Below are 19633 nucleotides of genomic sequence, written 5' to 3' on the forward strand. Positions count from 1 at the left end.
CTGTGGTGCTATATTGCAGTTGCAATTAGTTCTGGGTTAATTATTAACATTCAAATCTGAATCCCCTCCCTGCAAGCTGCTATTAATTTTTCACAGCCTGCGGGCAGTTTCAAAAGAATCCCAAGACTTTTAATTAAATAAAAGAACGTTGTCAAGAAACAGAACCTTTTGGCCTGCTTATCGGTGACGTCATCACACCATGATAATCCCCTGCAAAATGTGCAATGGTAGGCTGTCGTTTTTTGCTGTGTTTGACTTTCCTTTCCTTAGCTCACAAGGGCTTTTCTTGAGTTGTGTCATTTTGATTGGCCAGGCAGAGTCATTTTCTTTTGAGTCTGCCTGTAAGTAAGGGGCAGTAATCATCTTAATGGAATGAGCTTGATCATAATCATTGTTTCCCGGTAGAAATGTGGCCACACATCATCAATTCCCACTCCCTGCAAGAGAATTAATCTATTTTTTTTTAAAAAAAATAACATTTATTAAGAGTTTAAATATTACAAAAAAAGAGAAACAAAAAACAAACAGCAAAAAAGTTAACAACATATACATTACAATATATATTAAAAAAAATAGATAGAAAAAGAAAAAAAGTAAAAATAGAAAGAAAAATACAGCAATAACAATAAAAAGAGAAAAAATGAAACACACATCCAATATTCCATCTCTTTGTCTTTCATTTACTTGTTTCATCGACCTCCTCACACCTCCCTTTTTGTATTCTAATTTAATTATTTGTTTCAGCAAATTCTTTCCATCTTTCTCAATTTTTATTGGATAATTTATCTTAACAGTCTAGCCTATCAATTAACTCAACAAATCCTTTTCATCCTTCAGAATATTCTATCATTCAATTTACCTTAATTTATTTTAACCTTATCTTACGATAAAATACCTTAAATCCTAGAACTTAATACTAATTTGTACATATCTCCTAATATCATTTCTGCTAAAGCCAAATAATTTCATTCCACCATTTTTCCTAATTCCCAAAATAGATTTTACCCTAATTCCCAAAATAAATTTTTAAAACTTTCTTCCAATCTTCATCCAACGTCCCTTCTTCCTGGTCCCGGGTTATGTCAGACCTTACTGTCTTTTCCATCTAGTCCATCAACCTGGTAGCCTTATGTCCGAGGCTCTTAAGTCTTTTCCATGTCCCTTCTGCAGTTCTTCTTCTTGTTTATACCAGCCCTTTGCCTTGTCTTTTATTAGTCTCTTTCTTAATTTCTTTCCTTTCTCATTGAGGAGTAGGTCTCGGGGAAACTCCAACCCAAAAATATCTCCCTCTCCCCTCATCAGATCAGCCCATTCCCCACAGTCCCATTCCCCACAGTCAACCGGGTAGTCCAGAAAATATTTAAATGCATGTTTCAAAGTCCCTCCAAAATTAAGGACCCCCACAACTCCAGACCCCCCCTGACCCACTCCAGGTTCAATCTTCAAAAACAGTGGCTTATGCTCCTGCAGAACCTCGGTTCTATCCATTTGTGTTGCTTGAGGTTCAACAGCAACCTCCTCCATTGTCTTCTGCATTTGCACTTGCCCTGTCAAAACAGGTTCCTGGGTTGGGTCCTGAGTGGATTCTATATAAGAATTCAATGTTTGTCCAAAATTTTGAATTGCAACAGTCATCAGATTCATCTTCTCATGCATCTGCTCCAGCAAAGCGTTTGTCTTGCAAAAAGCAAGCACCAAAACTTCTTCTATATCCATTTTTGTTCAAGGTCAGAGTCTGGTCTCACGATCCTAATCTTCACAGCTGTGAAATCCCCAGACCGACTCCAGCAACAATTTAACAAGCTCCCTCTAGAGGGAACAATTTCCATTTGTATCCATCTTTTGAAGGCAAGTCCAGCAAAAAAAAAGTTACTTTCATTTTTCAAATTTCGTTTCTTTTAAGTGCAAAAGGTAACTTTGGAATCAATTTGTTTCTCTTCTTTAACTATCTGTCGAAAAACATTCCATTCACAGTTGATGGGCTTCCCCAAAGGTTTCTGTCTCTGACACCCCGTTCCCAGGTTTGAGACGGTGGAAATTTATCTTTCTTTATCCTCTCTCCGCAGGCTTAAACAATCCAAATTCCCCCTCTTTTCCCCTGCTTCCAAGAGGGGTTTTGATGGTTAAAAATGAGGGAAATTTAGATCTTTATATACAACTCTCCAGACTTTGGCTTGCACAATTTTTGCTTCAGTCTATATACAAAAAGCGGGAGGCAGACTTCCTGTTTAGACCTTCCAGCTTCAATGCCAAATTAAAGTGTTTCTTAATCCAATTTTCCGTTCTACTCACGGGTACTTGTTTAGAGTCCAATTGTCCACAGGAAAAAGTCAGCGCTCTCCGGCAACGGCTGTGCGGCTTCACTCCGTAAGAATAGCGGTCGATTCAAGACACCGCGCTGCTCACCCCACGTCGCTTCGGATCCCCAAAAAAGGGGTTTCCCTGCGAGTAGGGGAGGCGCTCCTGGTGTCAGCCAAATCGCACGTTCCCAGGCTTCCTCTGCCTGGGATTTTTAAAGGGTCTCCGCCTTCGCCGCCGCGGCAAGACCCGATTTTCGCGGAGCGGGTTCCTCTGAGTCAGAGGAATTCCGCCATTGCCGATGGCGCTGACCCGGAAGTCTCCAAGAGAATTAATCTAAATACTCAATTTGATTACAGCACACAATTCTGTGTACACTAAAGTTTTGTGATTGGTGCATTCAGTAAAACGATCATTTTCATAATTACCGTATTTTTTGCTCTATAAGACTCACTTTTCCCTCCTAAAAAGTAAGGGGAAATGTGTGTGCGTCTTATGGAGCGAATGCAGGCTGTGCAGCTATCCCAGAAGCCAGAACAGCAAGAGGGATTGCTGCTTTCACTGTGCAGTGACCCCTCTTGCTGTTCTGGCTTCTGGGATTCAGAATATTTTTTTCCTTGTTTTCCTCCTCCAAAAACTAGATGCGTCTTGTGGTCTGGTGCGTCTTATAGAGCAAAAAATACGATATTTGTATTGTGGTCCATGTTGTTGTTGTTGTTTAGTCGTGACCGACTCTTCGTGACCCCATGGACCAGAGCACACCAGGCACTCCTGTCTTTCACTGCCTCCCGCAGTTTGGTCAGTCTCATGTTTGTAGCTTCGAGATGGTCCATAGTGGTCCATAGTGTTTGATATTTTATACCGTAGTGTGGAAATACTTTTATGAAACATTATCTAAATTGCATGAAACCTTAACTATTTTAGGGCACAAATTTATGGCTCCTGTGAGGCTGTACAATTGGGCCCTGCCTCTGCTTAAAGACCTTCAGCGATGGAGAGCTCATCACCTCCCACGGCTGTCTGTTCCAACATCAAGCAGCTCTTGCCATTCAAAACTTTATCCCGTCATTCCACCAAAAAACCGCCTTTCCAGCAGTTTGCATACAGTGGTTCTAGTCCTGCCTTCTGCAGCAATGAAGAGCAACTCTGCTACATCTTCTCTGTGATAGTGCTTGCCAGGTCTCCTCTTAGCCTTCTCTTCTTTTCCTGGGTAAGCTTCCTCAGCTTTTTGAAACATTTCTTTTTTCTTTTAAAGTTACCAAACCTTTATTTATTTCCTCCCCCCCCCCAATTTATTATAAATTTCATTAGTATTGTTAAGTTGTGGGTGAACATATCAGACGACACAGCGATTCTTCAAACAGCTCTTGTTTATTCACAAGCCAGAACAGAACTGAACTAAATGGGGTTCAGCCAGCCTGCTTATATAGAGCTCCACTACAACGCAACAGTAACCACTTTCTGTAACTATCCAATCACTGAACGTCACTTTCAATCCCTGATCTGCATATGTGGACCTGAGTGAAAACTATCTACAGTATCCGCCTCCTGGCCCAGGGTGAGAACTTCAGTGCATAACAAGTATTTTCCACACAACAACAACACGAAAAATATCGAAAAATAACAATACACAAAACACAAAAACCAACGTTCAAAAACACACACAAAAATCCATATCTTACAAGTTAATAATGTAAACACTAAAAAGAAAAACAAACATTGACTACCACCAATCCCACAGAACCTCCTTTATCTCTCATTGTGTCTTCCTATTTTCCTTATCATCTCTATCCTAGCATCTAGATATAAATCCCTCTTTCTTACCCTTTCACTTCACAAGGTTATTCTTGTTGAAACATTTCATCTTCCAATATCTCAAGGGCTGTCACGTGGAAGAAGGAGCAAGCATCTTTTCTCCTGCTCTGGAGGATAGGACTCAAACTAATAGATTCAAGTTACAAGAAAGGAGATCCCGGCTCAACATCAGGAAGAGTTTTCTGACAGAGCGGTTTGACAATGGAATGGACTTCACTGGGACTCTCCTACATTGGAGGTTTTAAAGCAGAGGCTGGGTGGCCATTTGTCATGGCTGCTTTAGCTGATATTCCTGCATTGCAGGGGGCTGGACTAGATGAAGTTTGGGGTACCTTCCAACTCCACAATTCTATGATTCTAGGACTTGATTTCTGAAACCCCTCACTATTCTGGGCAGCATCCTCTGGACACGCTGCAGTTGGTCCATACCTGTAAAATGTGGTTTCCTCAGAGGACCAATGCCTTGACCACCTTGGCTGATAGGACACTGGGCATCTCTCTTTATTGGGTCCAGTTCTGCGGGACTCCCTTCCTCTAGGCAGTGGCGTAGCGTGGGTTGTCAGCACCCGGGGCAAGGCAAGTAATTTGCGCCCCCTAACCCGTGGATTTGCGCCCCCTAACCCTAACCCCCAGATGTTGCGCCCGGTGCGGCCGGCCCCCCCTGCACCCCCCATGCTACGCCACTGCCTCTAGGAGTCGGCTTTTGCAATATTCAATATGATCTGGCCTTTCAACACGGGAAGTGGCGATATTTGGCTACAGATAGTTGGTGGCAAACCTGATTTTGCAAAGAAGCGAAGGGCAGAAATGTTTCATAGTAACCTTGAGGTTCCCCCCCCCCATCTGTGTTATGCTAGCCTTCATGGGCTTGGACAGAAAACATAAATTACATGTCAGAGGTTGCTGATCTTTGCCTTGAACTCCTTTCAGTGTGCGATGAACATTTCGACTACAAGGACGCCAAGCTGCTGTATCGCTTCCGCAAGGACGACGGGACCTTTCCTCTCAACAAAGACGTGAAGGTGTTCATGAGGGGCCAGAGCCTCTATGAGACGTACGTGGAGTCCCTTTGTCCAGGATCACGGGGCATAAGGCTTTTTGGCAGTACAGTGGTACCTCGGGTTACATACGCTTCAGGTTACAGACGCTCCTAACCCAGAAATAGTGCTTCAGGTTAAGAACTTTGCTTCAGGATGAGAACAGAAATTGTGCTCCAGCGGCGCAGCAGCAGCAGGAGGCCCCATTAGCTAAAGTGGTGCTTCAGGTTAAGAACAGTTTCAAATTAAGTACGGACCTCCGGAACAAATTAAGTACTTAACCCGAGGTACCACTGTACAGTCTGTTATCTTCCTTTGCTGTTCATGCTCTCAAGGGTGCCGCCACTGTTTCTCTGCCTGCCACTTGTTCGGAGTTTTCATATTGTTACAAAAGTCAGGTCATAGCTGTCAACATTTCCCTTTTTTAAAAGGAAATTTCCTTATTCTGAATAGGATTCTTTGCAAGAAAAGGGAAAAGCTATGAGTCAGGTGCCTGCCCCTCTCTCTGCCGAGCGGTGGCAAAAGCCCCGTGGGATCTCAGGCCCTCACAGAGGGTCTGTGCTCCTTTGCAGAATTGAAATCGCGGCAGAGACTGTTATGGCTTTAAGAAATATGGTTTATTTAAGCCAGAAGCGGCTTAGTCATGCTGGCCACATGACCCGGAAGCTGTACGCCGGCTCCCTTGGCCAGTAAAGCGAGATGAGCGCCGCAACCCCAGAGTCGTCCGCGACTGGACCTAACAGTCAGGGGTCCCTTTCCCTTTACTTTACACCTTCAGTCTACTTGGAGGGAGCTCAGATCTTACAGCGTATAGTCCTTTCAAGGGGAGCTTGTATTTTTAATCTTTTGTTGGAAGAGATGGGTGGGATAGAAATAATTTATTATTATTATTATTATTATTATTATTATTATTATTATTATTATTCTCCATAGCAGTGCAACCCTGGAGCCCAAGGCATCTCTATAGCCAGCCCTGCAGCCAGCCTCCCCTAAAGATGGATATAATAATAATAATAATAATAATAATAATAATAATAATAATAATAATTTATTTATATCCTGCCCATCTGGCTGGGTTTCCCCAGCCATCTCAACTCTTCTTCCTGCTTCTTCCTCCCAGAAACTCTTTTCCTCTCCCCTCAACCATACACCCCATCACGTTGGTAACATCTCAGTCCCCAGGCCCAAATATTCCCCCCCCTCAATAGCCCATCAACACCTTTTGCCACATTAACAGGTTTGCTCTTCACTATGCCAGACAGGCTGGTTTGCGTAAGCCAGCCCAGGAATTCCCTGCCTGGCACATCTCTGCAGCTTGTACTTTAATCCATATCCCAGTTAATAAAAATCCTAGTGTTTATTCATTTCTAGGGTTTTTTTGTGGGGGGAGTGTCCCCCAGTCTATAACAATATTTTAATCAATTAATTAGAATATCTATAGACTGCTTTCTGCACTGCAACAAGCTCCCCACACCCCACACCCCTGGTCTCTCAGAACCAGAAGAGGTATGAAAAGTGCTGCTCAATGACAGCGTCTCAGATTGCTTGGGAAGGACCCAGGGGAGAAGGAGACTTGGGCAACTGTGAACCTTCATAGGGGCAAGTTCTACCAAGAAGAGTTGCTGTGTTTTCTAGGCCTAGCCTCCTGAGCTACCTTGTTTCTTTGAATAAAGGTCCCCAACTTCCTGCCTGCTTATTGGGCATTCATCCTGATTCGCTTGCACAAAGCAAAGGTTAGACTCTGGCTGCCTTCAGACAGCACTTTATTTTCACAATGTTTCCTTGCCTGATAATTTCCAAGTTTCACGTGATCATTCATGCAACATAAGAGCAACTTCTGGAAAACTAGTGGAACCCGGAAGAAGCTTAGCACACTTTTCCATGTCCTTTGCTTCCGGAAGAAAAGCCGTTTGCAAACTCCTTAGCCCAGAAAGTCGCAGACGTTTTGCTCTAATTTTGCACGGCGACATTTCAGGTGCTTTTGGCACGCAGTTCTCTCCCGCCATTCAAAAATGAGCACAGCATGGCAGTATATCAGTGTTCCTTAAAGCAGTGTAAAAGGAATGTGAGAATCTGAGATAATAGTGGCTAGCCTTATAATAAGGAAAACTAATGCAATAACCTCCTTGCCAACAAAGGTCCGTATAGTTAAAGCTATGGTTTTCCCAGTAGTGATGTATGGAAGTGAGAGCTGGACCATAAAGAAGGCTGATCGCCAAAGAATTGATGCTTTTGAATTATGGTGCTGGAGGAGACTCTTGAGAGTCCCAATGACTGCAAGAAGATCAAACCTCTCCATTCTGAAGGAAATCAGCCCTGAGTGCTCACTGGAAGAACAGATCGTGAAGTTGAGGCTCCAATACGTTGGCCACCTCATGAGAAGAGAAGACTCCCTGGAGTCCCTGATGTTGGGAAAGATGGAGGGTACAAGGAGAAGGGGACGACAGAGGATGAGATGGGTGGACAGTGTTCTCGAAGCTACCAGCATGAGTTTGACCAAACTGCGGGAGGCAGTGGAAGACAGGAGTGCCTGGCATGCTCTGGTCCATGGGGTCACGAAAAGTCGGACATGACTAAACGACTAAACGACTAAACAACAACAACAACAACAAATGAAATAACCCCCACATCTGAATGCTCCCTATGTCTGTTTTTATTTTGCATTCCCTCTGAGTTGCCTGCAGGGAGATTATACTGCAATGAGCATTTCTCCTGATTTGCTTGTGCACATACATCATTCCATTCATTATTCCTTCATCCCATACCGTTCAGAGCAATTCCCCGTCACATTCATAACCTCACAGAGCACATATTTAAAAAGGAAAAATGGATTTGTTGTGACAAGGTGGCAGGGTGCTTTAATCCACTTTAATTGCACAGACCTAAATTCCTAGTCTGTGCTTGGATGCTTCCCATAAAACAGCCACAGTCTAGAGCTGAGCAGAAGCTTTGTTTCGCTGCAATTTGGGAGAATATAATCGGCTGTTAGTTATATTCCATAGGCCCAGCACGCCCTCTTGTGGCTATGGGGGTATTGAAGTTCTTCTGCACACAAAAAGTAGTTTTATTGCAGCTAAAAAAGGCTCAAACTGGGGCGCTGGAGACTGAATTTTTGAGCGCTTGTCGGGAATCAGTGATTACAGGCCCGTCAGAATTTCTGCCACCTCCCTCTACAGAGACGGAGAGTGTTTGTCAACAGCTTGATTTCATAAATCGTACGAGTCGAGATTGAATTTCACCTTTAATCTTTTTGACGTATGGATAATTCCTGACAGGAGAATGCTTATGGCTGATTCCTGTGATCAGAATGAGACAGAAGAGGAGACAGCCAGGAGATCTGTTTCAAATGTCTTCTTATATTATGTTTCAAATGCCTTCTTATGTTATGTCGGCTGCACTCTTACAGACATAATGTAAGAACATAAGAAGAGCCCATTGGAGCCAACGGCCCATCTATTCCATCATCCAGTTCTCACAGTGGCCAAGCAAATGCTTGTAGGAAACCCAAGACGTGGATGGCGCTGTGGTCTAAACCACTGAGCCTCTTGGGCTTGCCGATCAGAAGGTCGGCGGTTTGAATCCCCACGACGGAATGAGCTCTGGTTGCTCTGTCCCAGCTTCTGCCAACCTAGCAGTTCGAAAGCACATCAAAGTGCAAGTAGATCAATAGGTACCACTGAGGCGGGAAGGTTTCTGTCACGGTGTCCCGTTGCGGCAGAAGCGGTTTAGTCCTGCTGGCCACATGACCTGGAAAGTTGTCTGTAGACAAACACCGGCTCCCTTGGCCTGAAAGCAAGATGAGCGCTGAAACCCCATAGTCGCCTTTGACTGGACTTAACCATCCAGGGGTCCTTTACCTTTTTTTTTAAGCTGTAGGAAACCCACAAGCAGAATTCAAGCATAAGAGCGCTCTTGCCTCCTATGGCTTCCAACAACTGTATTCAGAAGCATCGATCCCTCCAGCTATGGAGGCAGAACATAGCCACCTTGACTAGGAGCCATCAGCTGCTGTTTCTTCTAAGAACTTAGCATCATAGAATTGTACAGTTGGAAGGGACCGTGGGGGTCATCTAGCCCAACCCCTGCAAGGCAGGGACATGCAGGATTGAACCTGCAACCTTGGTGTTATCAGCACCATGCTGTAACCAATTGAGCTACCCACTGGTATAATCCTCTTTTAAAACCATCTAAAAGGTAAAGGTAAAGGACCCCTGACAGTTAAGTCCAGTCGCGAACGACTCTGGGGTTGTGGTGCTCATCTCGCTTTACAGGCCGAGGGAGAGGCGTTTGTCCACAGTTTTTCCAGGTCATGTGGCCAGCATGACTAAGCCGCTTCTGACGAAACCAGAGCAGTGCACGGAAACACCATTTTCCTTCCCACTGGAGTGGTACCTATTTATCTACTTGCACTTTGACGTGCTTTCAAACTGCTAGGTTGGCAGGAGCTGGGACTGAGCAACGGGAGCTCACCCCATACCGGGGATTTGAACCGCTGACCTTCCGATTGGCAAGCCCTAGGCTCAGTGGTTTACACCACAGCTCCACCCACGTCCCTCCTAAAACCATCTAGTTTGACATAATGCTGAGCAGCCTTGCCTCTGAGAATGTGCAAAGTGGCTTCCCCTCATCCATTGCTGGGTAACTGTGACAAGCACCTGTGCCTCTGGACTCAGCTTCCGCTTCTAGATAAACTTGACTCCCAGCACATTTTTCTTTGAGAAATGAATGGCTTGGATGTTTAACAACCCTACGCAATATTGTTGTTGTTTAGTCATTTAGTCATGTCCGACTCTTCGTGACCCCCTGGACAAGAGCACGCCAGGCACTTCTGTCTTCCACTGCCTCCCACACTTTGCTCATACTCATGTTGGTAGCTTTGAGAACACTGTCCAACCATCTCGTCCTCTGTCGTCCCCTTCTCCTTGTGCCCTCCATCTTTCCCAACATCAGGGTCTTTTCCAGGGAATCCTCTCTTCTCATGAGGTGGCCATAGTATTGGAGACTCAGCTTCAGGATCTGTCCTTCCAGTGAGCACTCAGGGCTGATTTCATTAAGAATGGAGAGGTTTGATCTTCTTGCAGTCTCAAGAGTCTCCTCCAGCACCATAATTCAAAAGCATCGATTCTTTGGCGATCAGCCTTCTTTATGGCCCAGCTCTCACTTCCATACATCACTACTGGGAAAACCATAGCTTTAACTATATGAACCTTTGTCGGCAAGGTGATGTCTCTGCTTTTTAAGATGCTGTCTAGGTTTGTCATTGCTTTTCTCCCAAGAAGCAGGCGTCTTTTAATTTCGTGACTGCTGTCGCCATCTGCAGTGATCATGGAGCCCAAGAAAGTAAAATCTCTCACTGCCTCCATTTCTTCCCCTTCTATTTGCCAGGAGGTGATGGGACCCGTGGCCATGATCTTAGTTTTTTTTGATGTTGAGCTTCAGACCTTATTTTGCACTCTCCTCTTTCACCCTCATTAAAATACACAATATTAGCAAGCGTTAAAATGGCAATAGCTGCATATGCTGATCTGCTCACCTTGTTCCTTTGCCATGTGCTTCCTTGATCCTAGGCTGATCAGCGTAGAGGACTCGATCCTGAAAGTCAGAGAGGAGAACTCAGTCAAGTACCAAAGGACTTTTCTGGCCTGTGAAATGATCGACTGGTTGGTCCAGGAAGGAGAGGCAGCAAACCGGAAAGAAGCCGCTGAGCTTTGCCAAGTCCTCCTTGAACATGGGATTATCCAGCATGGTATGAAGAAGGAGATCGCAGAAAAAGGAGGGCATCGGGTTGTTACCTGCTGGGCAGGTTAGGGGCAAAGGACATGCCTAGGATAGCCAGAAGCGCCAAAGAGCAGTGCGGTGTAATGGCTAGAGCATATCACCTAGAACAGTTGTTCCCAACGTGTGGGTCCCCAGATGTTGTTGGACTACAACTCCCATCATCCCTGAGCTCTGGCCTTGCTAGCTAGGGGTGATGGGAGTTGTAGTCCAACAACATCTGGGGACCCACAGGTTGAGAAATGCTGGCCTAGAAGCTGGCACTCTCTAAACTGGCCAAAGCAACACACATGGTGGAATACACCCAGGGGAAGATCTCCAGCCTCCTCTTAGAACAAGAGGAATACAGGAATCAGGAATACAAAGCAGGATGTTGTGGCCAGATTGAGGTTCTTCCCCTATACATTGGAGATATCAGTGGCATACTGGAGGCTATGAGAGATGGAAGGAAGGAATAAGAAGTTGGGCGGAAAGACTGGAAAAGCAGCAGCTGTCAGATGAGGAGGAGTTGGGAGGGGGAAGGGAAACTATCCTGGCTCTTGGCTAGAAACTGGAAGACAGCATGGCCAACAGGAACCAAAGACTAGAGAAGGGGCAGAGTGCAAAAGAGTGTAGCTAAGAAAAGCAGTGTTATTTTCCATTCTTTGTTAAGTTCCAGCCTTCTTTTCCAAAACATGTTTTTCTAAGGGAGATTTGCAGGCACATAAAAGCACAAAGTTAGAATTGATTTTAAAAATGCGCAATTAGGAACTTCTTCTTCTTTGGCGATCTCTCGTAGCCGAGTAAGATTGTCTTCCATGGACACATTTTTAAAAGTGAGTCCATAAGTGACTGTGGAGGCCAATTCTGGATCCACACGTCCTTCCACAGTGGGGACATTGGTTTCTGAGTGGGAGTTGATCACAGTGGATTTGCCAAGGGTGCCTTCCTCTTAGCGTGTTCCTCCCTTTCGTCCTGAGTTTGAGCATCTTCAAAACCCATGACACCTTTAGTAAAGGCTGTCCTCCAATTGGGGCGCTCACAGGCCATTGTTTCCCAATTGTCGGTGTTTATGCTACATTTTTTTTAGATTTGCCCTGAGAGAGTCTTTAAACCTCTTTTGTTGACCACCAGCATTACACTTTCCATTTTTAAATTTGGAATAGAGTGGTTGTTTTGGAAGATGATAATCAGGCATCCGAACAACCAGTCCAACGAAGTTGGTGTTGAAGAATCATTGCTTCGACAACTGGGAACTAAGAGCAAATCTTGATACCAAAAAGATGACAAAGTCAGCACCAAGCAAACCATTGTGGGGAGAAAATTCTATTACGAGGGTGCCACCACCTAGAAGCCCATCTCTCTCATACACATACACACCTCACCTCAGATGGTTGAGGCACCTGACAGAGATGCTGTGAACATAAACCTTCTGGGCATGTTTATGTGGAGGCAAGCATTCCATCTGGATATCCTGAACCCTGAATGTAAACACAAGTACTTCAGATTGTCCCCAGAGATGGACCAGGAGCTATTGCAGTCTGTGTGTGTGAGAGAGAGAGCGCGCGCTGAGAACAATTGTCACCAACTCCCAGGTTGCTGACGGAAGACTGCTGAATCCTATCTCTGCCCACGTTCTTGAGGGTGGGATGGGAAGAACCACAGCCCTCAATCTGCTCCCTCCCCACACACCCATTCTTTCCTCAGTGGCCGGCCGGCACCACTTCTATGACGGCAACCTCCTCTATCAGTTCCGCATCAATTTCCGCCGGAGGAGACGTCTCGCGGAGCTGCTCAGCGAGAACTCCTCCAGGGCCCTTTCGGACAGTCCTGACAGCCCCTTCTGCCTCCGCAAGCTCAACCCTGAGCAGAACAGCTGCAGCTTCTTGTCTGGTGGGTAACTGGGTGCTGTCGTGGGGCCTAGGCCAGCCTGCTGCTGGGTCTGGGAGGGTATGGGGGTATGGTTTGTAGCAGCAGAGGCTGGTCTATTAGCACCAGCGGGGTACTGCTCCACCAGCCTCAGCCCAACTTCCCTTTGTCTCTTTCAGTTCAGCCCAATAAAGAAATCAAAACAGTCTCAGCGGTTCGAAGGAGCAGCGTCACCTCACTGGCTGGGGGATCCAACCCCTATTTCAATCTCTCCCCAAGTTTGGGGTTCCTGCCAGCTGTGGAATGCAACCCCAAATCTGGTGAGCAATGCTAATAATGCGAATAATAATAATATTTATATGCCAATCCATCTGACTGGGTTGCCCCAGCCACTCTGGTCATCATCATGCCACAGAGCCTAGAATATTGCTTATAATCCTAAGAATTTGATGGTTTCATTCCAAACAAAGATTCTTTGGATTGGGCCTCTTAAATGTGCTAACTAGGTTTGCCATGTCTTGAAGAACAAAAAAGAGGACAGCCTGAGCTGGGGAAAGCTGCAGGGGGAAACACAACAACAACAACAACAACAACAACAACAACAGCAACTGACCCCCCCCAAACCAGGCATTTACTTTAAAATGTAAGAATCTGCCTGGATGGGCATGTTGCCCCCCTAAAAGAGGACGTGTCCAGGTTTTCCCAGGCGTATGGCAACACTAGCAAGCACCCACACACCCACAGAGCCAGTGTGGTGTAGTGGTTAAGAGCGGTGGGCTCGTAATCTGGTGAACCGGGTTCGCTTCCCCGCTCCTCCACATGCAGCTGCTGGGTGACCTTGGGCTAGTCACACTTCGCTGAAGTCTCTCAGCCCCACTCACCTCACAAAGTGTTTGTTGTGGGGGAGGAAGGGAAAGGAGATTGTTAGCCACTTTGAGATGCCTTAGGGTAGTGATAAAGCGGGATATCAAATCCAAACCTTTCTTCTTCTATCCCCTTTTCCATTTTGGTATTCTTCCTTATCTGCTCCTCCACGTGACAAGAGAGTCCTCTCTATCATGCCAAACCCACCACACTGACCAGCAAACAAACAGAAACAAGCCTGCAAGCACCACAGCTGCAGCAAATCCCCTTCGTTCCGCTTCCAAAGAGCCGTCCTCGCAAAGCATTTTGCATTGCATTTGATTTTTTCAAAGCAAAACATTGGAGAGGCTGATATTGGTCCTTGCTGAGATCTGTTTGTACTTCCACGAATTGTTTTGGACCTTGACTCAGTTGCGCATTTCTGTGTGTGGGTTTTTCCCCCACTGAGAACCACCTGCACACTGAAGAAGAAGAAAAATAAGCTCTGTCCTATCTGGTTAACATTCCTGGTTCACTTCCCCGTTCACTTTGCTATGTTACTCTTTTTTTGAACAATTGACCTTTAGGTAAGACCTGTCATTTTCCTTTTCCTCCCCTCCATGCAAGTATTAAAGAGGCCTGTCACCAACGAGGAGCTTCTGACCCCTGGGGCACCGTACATCAAGAAAACGCTGACGGTAAGCTTGTTAGCCGGTCATCAGAATGTTACATTGGGATTATTCCTAAATCCTCCTTGTTACAGTACAGAGCCCTTTAACTGGGCAAGTGAAATATACTCAGAGTCGCAAAGTGATTTCATGCTCTTTATTCAGCTCATAGTGGTGAGGAGGAATGAATGAAAGTCCCCTCAAGGTATCTGCTTTATATACATTATTTACACAATGGGCTGCACACGATTGGCTAATTCCGGAATTCTACTGTAAGCCAATCAGGTTGTGCATTCACTTCTATCTGGAGCATGATTGGGTGGTTCCTGCCAACCAATCATACTGCTGTATTGTTCTAGGACCAATCAGACTGCTGCCTTTTGGATCCTATTGTTCTAGGACCAATCAGACTGCTGCAGTTTGGATCCTATTCAACTCAGTACATAACAGCAAGCCTAAAGTTGCACGATATGTTAGCATCCCTCCCATGGGGCTACTCTGGAGTAACTGGAGTGTGTATATTTGTGTGTGTAGAAAGTTTACACATCTAATTTGCCTCTGGGTTTTAATTATAACTTCCATGAATGAATGAATGAATGAATGAATGAATCTTTATTTGCGTCAGCTGTCAACCATAGCAATAAAACAACAATACGATATACAAAAAATAAAAATGAAAAGTCAATTATATAAAATACATTTTAGGGTTTTGAATCAATAGTCATAGAGTGGATCTTACTCTAATTGCCCCAGCTAAAAACCCTGCAGCCTTTGCTGTCACCTGCTCATCCGCCAAGAGAAAGGACACTGGCAGTGGCTGGGCGACTCAGAATGGACAATAAAAGAGGGGTGATAACCTCATTCCTCAAGTCTTTATAAAGAGTGCAAGCCAGAAGGGCATGCGCCACTGATTTGGTACTGCCATCTCCACAGGGACATAAGCATTTTTCGTGTGGAATCTGTTTTGGAATCGTCCCTCAAGTACAACCGAGGGCAATACATTCAATCTTGCAAGAGTAAAAGCGCGTCTATATTTTGGAATTGCTAGGTTATGCAGATAGGGTGCCAGAGAGTCGAAATGGGTAGGTGGAAAATAGTCATACCATGGGCAAAATTTCCTTATCGTGGCCAAGTTGTTCTTATAACTTCCATTGTTTTATTGTTTGCACATTTTTGTTAGGGTTGGCATATTTCAAAAAGTGAAAATCTGGCCGCAATAGTGGTTGAGCTTTTGGGGGCAAAGTTGCTGCAAAATCTCCAAATGAAAATGAAGATTTTTGCCAATTGTTTAGGAAAATAGCCCCCCCCAACCCCCCCAACACTTCTCATTTAGGCTGCTATATGCCCAGGTTTCCCCGTACATTTTAGCCGCTTTTCAAAATTTTTGCCCAGATGCCATTTTCGACAGATGAATCCCTGCCATGTCCAGGAAATTCCAGATGTATGGCAGCCCTACTTAATGTGCATTTCTGGGTTCGGTTTTGCCATACAGTGGTACCTTGGGTTAAGTACTTAATTCGTTCCAGAGGTCTGTTCTTAACCTGAAACTGTTCTTAACCTGAAGCACCACTTTAGCTAATGGGGCCTCTTGCTGCTGCCGCACCGCCGGAGCACGATTTCTGTTCTCATCCTGAAGCAAAGTTCTTAACCCGAGGTACTGTTTCTGGGTTAGCGGAGTCTGTAACCTGAAGCGTATGTAACCCGAGGTACCACTGTATTTTCCTGCAGGTCAGAAGAAGGTGCTAAGAAGTATAGCAGCTGATAGCTCTTTTGAAAGCAAGGAGTCTGATGTAGGAAGAGAGTGTGCGGTTTTGGGGATATGATGTGCACGGGGGGGGGGGGGGGGACTGCCCACTGCAAAAAGAAACTACTGTTTTGACTCCTTGCAGCTGCATTCATTGGATTAAGCAGCATCAGAGTTTCCTTGCGTCACTCTGCAAAGGGGGCGAGATGCAGAGTGGAAAGGTCACAGGGCAGGTCATGTGAAGCTGCCATAGACATTGGGCCCAGAGTCTTTCCCATCACCTCTGCTCCCTCATCTTTAGATGCCAGAGTTTGGACCCGGGACCTTTTGCAGGCAAAACGTGCGCTCTGTCACTGAGCCATCAGAATGTGGTGTTTGATTTTTTTTATTTTCAAACTGGCTAGGAAGGACATTCTCTTCTTTTCCTGGCGTGCCATTTCTTCCCTTCTGAACTTGCCCTGTCCTTCAACTCCCCGAGTCTTGTCGGTACATCTTTTTGTCGTTTTCATGGTTAGTTTCCTTTCCTTCCTGTACCACCTGTTTGTTGTTGTTTTTTCATTCGCTTGTTTCAATCAGGCGAAGCCCTTTGAGAGATGGCCTTTTTCTCCCCCTCCCCTCCAATACGCTTCTAATTTGAGCGTCTGTCCTTGGACACATGTGTGCAAAGTCGGAGGAATTCAGAAACCAGTTTAATGGGAGCTTGAGTTCTGCAACATCACTCTAAAATGACTAGCTTAGTCTCTGTGTTCACTCAAGAGCAAGAACCAGGCAGTCTTGCCCATCTTTTTATTTTTAATGCAATTGACCATTTCTATTCACTTGTTTTGAGACGCGGCTGGCGCTGTGGGTTATACCACAGAGCCTAGGACTTGCCGATCAGAAAGTCGGTGGTTCGAATCCCCGTGACGGGGTGAGCTCCCATTGCTTGGTCCCTGATCCTGCCAACCTAGCAGTTTGAAAGCACGTCAAAGTGCAAGTAGATAAATAGGTACCACTCCAGCGGGAAGGTAAATGGTGTTTCTGTTATGTACTGAAGTTCCCACCCTGGGCCAGCAGGGGGATACTGTAGATAGTTATGCAAATGATGGATCGAAAGTGACGTTCAGTGATTGGATAGTTTGTATGCAAATGAAGGATCGAAAGTGACGTTCAGTGATTGGATAATTTTAGAAAGTTGTTACAGTAACAAGGTACTGGAGCTCTATATAAGCAGGCTGACTGAGCTCTTCAGCTCAGTTCAGTCCTGGCCTCAGAATAAAGAAGAGCTGTTTGAAGAATCGCTGTGTCGTCTGATATGTTCGCCCACAACTTAACAGTTTCCATGTGCTGCTCTGGTTAGTCATGCTGGCCACATGACCCGGAAGCTGTACTCCGGCTCCCTTGGCCAATAAAGCGAGATGAGCGCCTCAACCCCAGAGTCGGCCATGACTGGACCTAATGGTCAGAAGTCCCTTTACCTTTTATTCACTCGTTTGAATCCATTATACATACAACTTTAATTTCAACTTAAACAACTTGGCGCATAGCTCTGGACCTGCTGCATTCATTTGTGTTTTTCCTGACTTGGGTCCTGTGTTACAGAACTGCAAGGGGTAGCAGGAAGCAGGACTCTTCCACACTCTTGGTTTTGATCGTGTTTATTCAGAAACCAGAAGTCTCACACATCAGGAGGTGTGAGATGGGGGCTTGTTGACTTGGTGTCCCCTTCTGTCTCTTTCCCACCAAACTGCCTAATGGTGGAGTTTTAGCCTTGTAAAAGGAAAAGGAAGAAGACTGTCACCTTTGCTTTTGCCCAAGGCTGAGCATTTTTGCAACACTGGGGTGTAAAAAAAAAAAAAGAACAATTGCAAATGCTGTCCCTCTTTCTTTGCAGATTGTGGGCGACGCAGTTGGCTGGGGATTTGTGGTCCGTGGAGGTCAGCCGTGCCACATCCAGGCTGTGGATCCAGGAGGACCGGCTGCAGCTGCTGGCATGAAGGTACCAGTCTTATCTAGTCAACCAGATCCCTATACATCAGCCTGGGTAGCTCAGTTTTAGAGTGTGGTGCTGTAACACCAAGGATGCAGGTTTGATCCCCATACGGGACAGCTGCATTTTCCTGCATTGCAGGGGCTTGGATGAGATGATTCTCAGGGTCCCTTCTAACTCTACAATTCTATAGGACTCTATAGGAAGCCCCTCAGCAGGACCTGAATGCCTCATCGTGCTCCCCAGAAACTGGTCTTCAGAGGCATGCAGCCGTCAACCCCACAACCTCCCATTCATTTGGCTGAAAGCCCTTCTGAGAACTTTTGGACCAGCCCTAGTCAGAATGGAGACTGAAAGCTGCCTGTATCTGAGATGCTTTGGCTGTTGTGCAAAGCTGGGTGGAAGGAGCCTCGTTGCAGCACCTGGAAGCTGATGGATGAGTTGTCGGCTGATCGCGGGAAAAGGAGCTGATTGAATTCGACAAGCAAATCCTCTCTGTCTACTCGAGCACGAAAGGCGATGGGTGCCACCTGAGAGCACTCAACCAAAAATAAATGGCTTTTGAGCTCCTCAAGGATCAGCTCCTTTGGAATGAGAGGAGCTGGTGGCTCTGATGCTTAGAGGCTTTATTTGTTATTTTATTTTATTTGGAGAAAGGTGTGGCTTATACAAATGCAGACTTTGGCGGTTTGTGGGGGGGGGGTTTGGAGCTAAAGAGTTTCTTGAAAGACTGCTTCTATCAGATTAGGTATGTGTATAAGATTTTGCTTGTGCAAGACTTTCTTAATTTTCATTGAATTTCACTTCTGACAGAATTTGGTGGCTTCTCTGGAGAAGTATGAAATCTCCCTGAGAAATCTCCCTGCTTTTTGTAAAATGATGATGATTATAATTCTTCTTCTTCTTCTATTATTATTATTATTATTATTATTATTATTATTATTATTATTATTATTATTACCTACTCACCTGGCTTTTCACAGCTCTGGACACTCCCACAGGTGCTCCACCTGATTGAGATCCCCTAAAAATTCACTTTTAAGAAAAATGTAGTGTAACTTCTCCTTTCCCCTCCCTTTAGGTCTGCCAGTTTGTCTATTCTGTGAACGGGATGTATGTCTTACATCTGGACTATCAGACCATTAGCAGCCTCATCATGACTGGACCTCGAACTCTTGTGCTGGAGATTATGGAAGCCACTGAATGAGTGAAAAGGCCACATGTTGACTTCCTTTTCCGCAAACCCACAGCTCCTTGCCTGAGACCACCAACCAGATTTCACGTGCTGTGGATGAGACGATTGATCTAAGTGAATCCTCTAGACCCAGAAGGGGCTCAGCGTTTCCTCTTATGCCTACTGACTAATAAGGAGGTGGAACATATCCTGAAGATGCCAAGGCGGGGGGGGGGTGTTCTTTTTTTGAAAAGCTGGGTCTTGACAGTGGCGTAGCGTGGGTTGTCAGCACCCGGGGCAAGGCAAGTAATTTGCGCCCCCTAACCCGGGGCAAGGCAAGTAATTTGCGCCCCCTAACCCCTAACCTGCCGCTGCTGCCAGCTTCTTCTTGCTGCTGCCTGGGCTGGGGTATTTACGGTAAGGTAGCCACGGCGGCGGCAGCGGGTCCGTGTCAGGTGATCT

The 19633-nt window shown here is 45.5% G+C and overlaps 1 protein-coding gene across 2 annotated transcripts in view; it reads left to right on the forward strand.

Moving 5' to 3' along the window:
• LOC310764625 (DEP domain-containing mTOR-interacting protein-like) overlaps window positions 1-19430 on the forward strand; it is a 36825-nt gene extending 17395 nt beyond the window's left edge. The window contains exons 3-9 of one of the 2 annotated variants that reach the window (XM_083618935.1): window positions 5044-5167; window positions 10718-10896; window positions 12612-12797; window positions 12953-13093; window positions 14244-14314; window positions 17902-18006; window positions 19079-19430. In XM_083618935.1, the coding sequence (XP_083475061.1) occupies window positions 5044-5167; window positions 10718-10896; window positions 12612-12797; window positions 12953-13093; window positions 14244-14314; window positions 17902-18006; window positions 19079-19204 (932 nt within the window). In that variant the 3' untranslated portion in view covers window positions 19205-19430. The remainder of the gene's footprint in view (window positions 1-5043; window positions 5168-10717; window positions 10897-12611; window positions 12798-12952; window positions 13094-14243; window positions 14315-17901; window positions 18007-19078) is intronic. The other variant, XM_083618936.1, reaches the window with a different exon arrangement.
• The last annotated feature ends 203 nt before the right edge of the window (window positions 19431-19633 follow it).

Source organism: Podarcis filfolensis, assembly GCF_964270895.1.
Source record: "Podarcis filfolensis genome assembly, chromosome: 6".
Lineage (NCBI taxonomy): Eukaryota > Metazoa > Chordata > Lepidosauria > Squamata > Lacertidae > Podarcis > Podarcis filfolensis.